Source organism: Agelaius tricolor, unplaced genomic scaffold (genome assembly GCF_023055355.1).
Source record: "Agelaius tricolor isolate 1412-34295 unplaced genomic scaffold, bAgeTri1.0.p SCAF_109, whole genome shotgun sequence".
Classification (NCBI taxonomy): domain Eukaryota; kingdom Metazoa; phylum Chordata; class Aves; order Passeriformes; family Icteridae; genus Agelaius; species Agelaius tricolor.
The window spans coordinates 99580-108431 of record NW_027269369.1 but is presented as its reverse complement, the minus strand read 5'-3'; the positions used below and the strand labels follow the sequence as shown (position 1 = coordinate 108431).

General features: G+C 46.4%; 1 protein-coding gene and 1 long non-coding RNA gene across 2 annotated transcripts in view; both read right to left on the bottom strand.

Annotated features, from left to right (window-relative positions):
- Positions 1–5342: 5342 nt before the first annotated feature.
- LOC139586230 (uncharacterized) lies at positions 5343–7030 on the bottom strand. Its single transcript, XR_011677541.1, has 3 exons — positions 6472–7030; positions 5967–5998; positions 5343–5788 (listed from the first exon to the last, which is right to left on the bottom strand). It is a non-coding gene; the product is annotated as an uncharacterized lncRNA (long non-coding RNA).
- Positions 7031–7505: 475 nt separating this feature from the next.
- KDM5C (lysine demethylase 5C) overlaps positions 7506–8852 on the bottom strand; it is a 57008-nt gene continuing 55661 nt past the window's right edge. The window contains exon 29 of the mRNA XM_071419455.1: positions 7506–8099. Coding sequence (XP_071275556.1) covers positions 8091–8099 — 9 coding nt within the window. The 3' untranslated portion in view covers positions 7506–8090. The remainder of the gene's footprint in view (positions 8100–8852) is intronic.

Here is an 8852-nt window from a genome sequence, read left to right as displayed (position 1 = left end):
GCATGTGGACACGCCTACTCCGCTGAGACCACGCCCCCTTTGCAGCGAACACGCCCCCTCCGCGCAGGGGTCACGCCCCTCCTGCGGCGGGCACGCCCTCTCAGCGCAAGGCGGCCACGCCCCCTCAGAGCAGAAGCCACGCCCCCTGTGCGCCTGTCACTCCCCTGCAGCCACAGCCGCCATCTTGGAGCGTCCCCTCACGGCACAGGCCGCGCCTCCTCTGCGGCGGACACGCCCCCTATGCGCGCGAGGACACGCCTACTCCCTGGCGAACGCGCCCCCTCTGAGGTGGCCACGCCCCCTCAGAGCATCGGACACGCCTACTCGGGAGCGGTCACGGCCCCTCTGCAGCGGTCACGCCCCCTCAGAGAAGTAGCCACGCCCCCTCTGCGGCTGCCACTCCACTCCAGTGCTTGGGGCCACGCCCCTGTGAAAAATGCGCATATTTTATGATTAGCTTTTCACAAATATTTAAATGTATATTGTGCAAAATGCATGTGGCTTATGATTGGCTTTTGGCAAATATTCAAATGAATATTATATGTGTTGCGTTAAAAAGTAATGCTCTGTTAATTCTCTTAAGTACTGTGTTGAAAATAGTTTCAGGTTATAAAAAATGTTAAAATAGAAACGATGCTATGCAGGATACTTTTTTTAAAGAAAGGACTCGCAGCGAGATAGCAACCACAGGACACCAGAATCTTTCAGAGAAAGAGAATTTATTGATTTCTGATCAGAAGAAATGAACTTGTTCCTGCCTCAAAGGCGCTGTTAGGATTCGGAGGAAGAAGCTGACGATGACCAGACAGAATCCTGTGTTTGAATGGAATTTATGCATCATGTATGAGATGTATGAATAGGCAACAGGCTATTGTTTTTAAGGGTTAATCCTCTGTTAACGTGTGTCCTTTTTTGGGCTTATTTTGCCCAAAAATAAGGACTGTCCATAACTCTTTGTTTTTATTATCTCGTTTTGTCCTAATTCAAATCGCCCGAATTATTATTACTCGAATTATAAAACTATTTTTATAACCATTTTATTACTAGAAAACTTTTAAAATTTTAAAAACAAGCGATTGGTGGTTTTCACACGCCCCCTCTGCTGGGGCCGCGCCCCCTCAGGGCAGCGACCGCGCCCCTCGATGCGTGCGGTCACGCCCCCTCTGTGAAGACCACGCCCCTTTCCTCCGACGGGCCACGCCCTTTTCAGCGCGCGGTCACGCCCCCTCAGAAATGGCCACGCCCCCTTCGCAGCGATTACGCCCCCTTTGTCGGCCACGCCCCCTCAGCGCGCGCCGTCACGTGTAGGAGGGGCGGTCACGTGCAGGAGGCGCTGTCACGTGTAGGAGGCGCGGTCACGTGTCTGAGGTACTGGCGCGTGTTTGGCGTGAGGCCACGCCCACTCCTGTGTGGCCACGCCCACTCCTGGTCCCGCCCCCTCCTCAATCCCCTCAGGGAGCCCCAGATTCCACCGGGGCCCGAAATTCCCTCAGAGAGCCCCAAAATCCCCTCAGGGATCCCCAAAATTCCTTCAGAGCGCCCCCAAATCCACCGGGGACCCTAAATCTCCTCAGAGAGACTCAAAATCCCCTCAGAGAGCCCCAAAATCCCCTCAGGAAGCGCAAAATTCCTTCAGAGAACCCTGAAATCCACCTGGCCCCAAAATCCTCTCAGAGAACCGCAAAATCCCCTCAGGAAGCTCCAAAATCCCCTCAGAGAACACAAAAAATCACCAAAAGAGCTCCAAAATCCCCTCAGGGATCCCAAAAAACCACCAAAAGAGCCCCAAAAATCCCCTCAGGGAACCCTGAAATCCACCAGGCCCCAAAATCCCCTCAGAAACCCCTAAAAATCACCGAGAGAGCCCCAAAATCCCCTCAGACAGCCCCAAAATCCACCGGGCCCCAAAATTCCTTCAGGGAACCCCAAAATCTCCCCAGAGAGCCCCAAAATCCCCTCAGGGATCCCCAAAATCCCCTCAGGGATCCCCGAAATTCAACGGGCCCCAAAATCCCCTCAGCAACCCCTAAAAATCACTGAGAGAGCCCCAAAAAATTCCCTCAGCCCCAAAATCCACCAGGCCCCAAAATCCCCTCAGAAACCCCTAAAAATCACCGAGAGAGCCCCAAAATCCACCTGGGCCCCAAAATTCCCCTCAGGGATCCCAAAATTCCTTCAGAGAACCCCAAAATCTCCCCAGAGAGCCCCAAAATCCACCTGGGCCCCAAAATCCCCTCAGGGATCCCCAAAATTCCCCTCAGGGATCCCTGAAATTCAACGGGCCCCAAAATCCCCCTCAGAGAGCCCCAAAAATCACCAAGAGATCCCCAAAATTCCCCTCAGGGATCCCCAAATTTCCCCCAGAGAGCCCCAAAAATTCCCCTGAGGTCTTTGCCTCAGGGATGGGGGTTTTTTTTCCTGAAAAAAATTGGATTTTTTTCCCCTCAGGAAAAGGGGATTTGCCTCAAAAAAAGGAAATTTCTACTCAAAACCAAGAAATGTGATTTCCTTCAGAATAACCAAACTGTGTTTTATTAAAGGAAATGGAGGATTCCTCAAAAAAAAAAAGGGATTTACCTCAAAAAAATGAATTTTTTTTGGTTTGGAACAGAGATATGAGTTGGGGGGTAGGGGAAGTATCGAAAAATTTATTAATTATTAAAAAATTAATTTTTTTTCCTCAGGAAAAGGGATATTTACCTCAAAAAGAGGTAAATCTTTTAAAAGAGGTAAATATTTTAAAAAGAGGTGATTTATAATATAAATTTTCCTCAAAATGGATGTTTTTGCTCAAAAAAAAACCCCGAGGGATTTTGCCTCAATTTCGAAAAATGAGGGAGTTACATTAAAAAAAAAAGAGGATTTTTAAATAAATGAGGGGTTTGTCTCAGGAAAAAAATAAACAAAAAACAAAAAACAAACAAACAAAAAAAAACCAAAAAAAAAACCCACCTTTTTTTTTCTATAAAAAGTTAATTTGCCTTAAATTTGCTGCTCAGGAGGATTTTCCTCAGGAAAAGGGATGTTTACCTCAAAAAAAAAATTAAAGTTTTTACTCAATAAAGAGAGGGTTTCCCTCATAGAAAAGAATACAAAACAAACAACCAATTTTCCCTAAAAAAAAATCCCTCAAAGAAAAGAAAAATTTTAAAAAGTGGAAAAATAATTTTTTTTTTAAATGTGATTTTTTTTCACTGTTAAAGGTATATTCACATCAGGGATGAGTGGGAATATCCTCAAAAAAGGAGGATTTTATTTCAGGAAAAGGGAAATTTCTTAAAATTATGGGGTTTTTTTCTCCAAAAGGAAGTTTTCACTCCAAAAAGGAATTTTTTTCCCCTCAAAAAATGAGTTTTATCTCAGGAAAAAAGACATTTACCTCCTGGGCACGGTGAATTGTTCTCAAAATTGAATATTCCCTCTCAAAAAGGGATGATTACCTCAAAAAAAAATCCTTTTTATAAAAAGTTTTGCCTAAAAAAAGAAGTATTTATTCCAAGAAAAGGAGGTGTTTTCACCTCAAAAAAAAAAAAAGGAATTTTTGCCTCAGGAAAAACGAGATTTACACCCAAAAAGGGAACGAAAAAAACCAAAAAAAGCGGGGACTTTACATCAGAAAAAGGGATTTTGTCACCTCAGAAAATGTGAATTTTACATTACAAAGGAGGTGTTTGCACCCCTGAGGAAAGAGGAATTTTCACCTCCGAAATGGGGATTTTACCTCGGGAAATTTGCAGGATTTTATCTCCAAAAATGCAGAATTTACCTCAGGGGATTTTACCTCAGGAAATTGAAACTTTATCTCAGAAAATGGAAACTTTACCTCAGAAAATGGAAAATTTACCTCAGAAATTGGAAAATTTACCTCAAAAAATTGGAAAATTTACCTCAGAAAATGGAAACTTTAACTCAAAAATTGGAAGCTTTACCTCAAAAAAAAAAAAGAAAATTTACCTCAAAATATGGAAATTTTACCTCAAATAATGGAAACTACCTCAAAAAAATGGAAAATTTACCTCAGAAAATGGAAGCTTTACCTCAAAATTGGAAACTTTACCTCAGAAATTGGAAAATTTACCTCAAAAAATGGAAAATTTATCTCAAAAAATGAAAACTTTACCTCCAAAATTGGAAAATTAACCTCAAAATGAAAAATTTACCTCAGAAAATTGAAAATTTATCTCAAAAATTTGAAAATTTACCTCAGAAATGGAAAATTTACCTCAGAAAATGGAAAATTTACCTCAAAAATTGGAAATTTATCTCAAAAAATGGAAAATTTACCTCAGAAAATGGAAAATTTACATCAAAAATGGAAACTTTACCTCAGAAATGGAAAATTTACCTCGAAAATTTACCTCAAAAAATTGGAAAATTTACCTCAGAAATTGGAAACTACCTCAGAAATGGAAACTTTACCTCAGAAATGGAAAATTTACCTCAAAAATTGGAAAATTTACCTCAGAAATTGGAAATTTTACCTCAAAAATTGGAAACTTTACCTCAAAAATTGGAAACTACCTCAAAAATGGAAAATTTACCTCAAAAATTGGAAATTTACTTCAAGAATTGGAAATTTTACCTCAAAAATTGGAAAATTTATCTCAGAAAATGGAAACTTTACCTCAAAAATGGAAAAATTACCTCAAAAATTGGAAAATTTCACCTCAAATAATGGAAACTACCTCAAAAAAATGGAGAATTTACCTCAGAAAATGGAAAATTTACCTCAGAAAATTGAAAATATATCTCAGAAAATGGAAACTTTACCGCAAAAATTGGAAAATGTACCTAAGAAAATGGAAGCTTTACCTCAAAAAATTGAAAATTTACCTCAGAAAATGGAAGTTTTATCTCACTCACTGATTTTTGAGGTTTCGGTTCTTCCTTTCCGCGCAGATTTCACTTCATGAAAGGTTTTTTTAATCTCAGCAAAGGTGAATTTTACCTCATAAATGAGGCCTTTACCTCAAGAAAAGGCCGCGTTTTACCACAAAAAAAAGAACTTTTCACCTCAGGGCGCAGATTTGGCCTCAGAAATGTAAAATTTACCTTGAAAAGGCCTCGTTCTCTCGGTGAAAGGGGCATTTTGCCTCAGAAAAGTGGAATTTTACCTCAAAAAGGTGAATTTCACCTCACAAAAGGGCATTTTTCACCTCACAAAAGTTCATTTTTCACCTCTTGAAGGGGTTTTTCCCCTCAGGACCAGGAATCGCTCCAGGGATCCCAGAGGAGGCTCCCGCACCCGCCCGAACCCCAAAAACCCAAACACCAAAATCCCTGAACCCCCAAAAATCCAAACCCCGAAATCCTGAATCCCTCGAAATTCTGAAACCCCCAAAAACCCAAACCCCCAAAATCCTGAATCCCCCGAAATTCTGAAACTCCGAAATCCAAATCCCCAAAACCCAAACCCGGAAATCCTGAATCCCCTGAAATCCTGAACCCCCCAAAATCCAAACCCCAAAAATCCTGAATCCCCAAAATTCTGAAACCCCAAAAACCCAAACCCCGAAATCCCGAATCCCTTGAAATTCTGAACCCCCCAAAATTCAAAAACCCAAACCCTGAAATCCTGAATCCCTCGAAATTCTGAACCCCCCAAAAACCCAAACTCCCAAAATCCTGAATCCCTCGAAATTCTGCACCTCCCAAAATCCAAACCCCCCAAAACCCAAACCCCAAAATCCTGAATCCCCTGAAATTCTGAAACTCCGAAATCCTGAACCCCCAAAAACCCAAATACCAAAAATCCTGAATCCCTCGAAATTCTGAACCCCCCAAAATCCTGAAACCCCAAAAACCCAAACCCCAAAAAATCCTGAATCCCTCGAAATTCTGAAACTCCAAAATCCAAACCCCAAAAACCCAAACCCCCAAAATCCTGAATCCCCCGAAATTCTGAAACTCCAAAATCCCGAATCCCTCGAAATTCTGAACCCTGCAAAATCCAAACCCCAAAAAACCAAACCCCCAAAATCCTGAATCCCTCGAAATGCTGAACCCCCCAAAATCCCTGAACTCCCCAAACCCCTGAACCCCCAAAAATCTGAACCCCCAAGATGCCGAAACCCCAAAATCCCTGAAACCCCCAAAGCCCTGAGCCCCCCAAAATCCCAAACCTCCCCAAAATCCCTGAACACCCAAAGTCCCTGAACCCCCCAAAATCCCCGAGCTCCCCAAAAACCCTGAACCCCCAAAATCCCTGAACCTGCCAAACCCCTGAACCCCTAAAAATCTGAACCCCCAAAAACCCAAACCCCAAAACCCCTGAAACCCCCAAATCCCTGAACTCCCCAAAACCCCCGAACCCCTAAAAATCCCGAACCCCCAAAACCCCTGAAACCCCCAAAATCCTTGAACCCCCAAAACCCTGAACCCCCAAAAACCCGAATCCCTCAAAATCCTGAACCCCCAAAACCCTGAAGTCCCAAAACCCCTGAACCCCTAAAAATCTGAACCCTCAAAAACCTGAATCCCTCGAAATCCTGAATCCCCAAAACTGTGAACCCCAAATCCTTGAACCCCCAAAATCCCTGAACTCCCCAAAATCCCTGAACCCTTAAAAATCTGAACTCCCAAAATCCCAAACCCCCAAAATCCCTGACCCCCCCCAAACCCCCAAAATCCCTGAACCCGCCAAACCCCTGAAAATCTGAACCCCCAAAAACCTGAATCCCTCAAAATCCTGAACTCCCCAAAACCCTGAACCCCCAAAATCCCAAAGCCTCAAAACCCCTGAACCCCCAAAATCCCAAACTCCCCAAGTCCCTGAACCCCCAAAACCCTGAACCTGCCAAACCCCTGAACCCCCAAAAACCTGAATCCCTCAAAATCCTGAACTGCCAAAATCCCGAACCCACAAAACCCCTGAAACCCCCAAAATCCCTGAACCCCCCAAACCCCTGAACCCCTAAAACTCTGAACCCCCAAAACCCTGAACCCCCAAAATCCCTGAACACCCAAAATCCCTGACGCCCCCAAAATCCCTGATCCCCCAAAATCCCTGAACACCCAAAATCCCGAACTCCCCAAAAACCCGAACCCCCAAAACCCGAAACCCCAAAAACCCTGAATCTCCAAAACCGTGAACCCCAAAATAATGAACCCCCCAAATCCCAAACAACCCAAACCCCCGAACCCCTGAACCCCTAAAACTCTGAACCCCCAAAACCGTGAACCCCTAAAATCCCAAACCCCCCAAAATCCCTGAACACCCAAAATCCGTGAACCCCCCAAAAACCCGAACCCCCCAAAATCCCTGAACCCCCCAAAAACCCGAACCCCCAAAATCCCTGAACTCCCCAAACCCCTGAACCCCCCAAAATCCCAAACCCCCCAAAATCCCAGACCCCCCAAAACCCCTGAACCCCTAAAAATCTGAACCCCCCAAAATCCTGAATCCCCAAAACCCTGAACTCCCCAAAACCGTGTACCCCAAATCCCAAACCCCCCAAAACCCCAACCCCACCCCAACCCCCCCCCAAAAAAACCCCTCCGAGTCCTTTTTAACCTCCAAAGTTTAATAATAATAAAAAAAATCATAATACAATAAAATAAGGGCCGGCCCCGCCCCCCCCGCTCCGAAGAGCTCGAGCCTCGTTAGTGTGGGGGAGGGGAGGGGGGGAGGGGCAGGGGGGGGCCCCAAATCCGCCCCGCCCCCACCCCCACCCCCCCCAAATCCTATAAAAAACCCGGTGGGGGAGGGGCGGGGGGAGGGGCTGGCCCTGCTGTGCTGGTTGGGGCCCCTCCCCCTCCATTTTGGGGCTCCCCCTCCCCATTTTGGGGGGGCTCCCCCTCCCCCATTTTGGGGGCTCCCCCTCCCCGTTTTGGGGCCCCCCCGGGGCTGAACGATACAAAAGAAAGAAATGAAATAATTACATCGCGGGGGGGGGAGGGGAGAGGGGAGAGACCCCCACCCCCCCCCAGCACCCCCAGCCCCAAATCGGGGGGGGGTGGGGATGGGGGGGAGGGGCTCAGGGTGAGGGGGCGGGGCCGGGCTGGCCCCTCCCAGTCCATCCCCACCGTGTCGGGCGCGTCCGTCGGTCCGTCCGTGTCTGTGTCTGTGTGTCCGAGCTGGGGGCGCCGCGTCACGAGTCCTGGGGGGCACAGGGGGGACAGGCCTGGAACCGCTGCACCCCAAAAACGCTGCACCCCAAAAACAACGCACCCCAAAACCCCTGCACCCCAAAACTGCTGTACCCCAAAAACAACGCACCCAAAACTGCTGCACCCCAAAAACAACTGCACCCCAAAACTGCTGCACCCCAAAACCCCTGCACCCCAAAAACAACGCACCCAAAAACAACTGCACCCCAAAACTGCTGTACCCCAAAAACAACGCACCCAAAACTGCTGCACCCCAAAAACAACTGTACCCCAAAAACAACGCACCCAAAAACAACTGCACCCCAAAACCCCTGCACCCCAAAAACAACTGTACCCTAAAATCACTGTACCCCAAAAACAGTGTACCACAAAATAACTGTACCCCAAAACCGCTGTACCCCAAAACCGCTGCAACCCAAAAACGTACCCCAAAACCACTGCAACCCAAAAACATTGTACCCTAACACTACTGTACCCCAAAACCCCTGTACCCCAAAACCGCTGCACCCCCAAACCAGCCCCATGGATCCCTGGACAGGGGGAACCCCCCAGAGCCGCTGCTCTGCACCCCAGAATCCTCCTGGACCCCCATTAACCCCATAATGTCCCCCATTAACCCCTTCTGCACCCCTAATCCCCCCATTAATCCCTTCTATACCTCATAGCACCCCCGTTAACCCCCTCTATGCCCCATAATCCCCCCATTAACCCCCTCTGTGCCCCATTAACCCCTTCTATGCCCC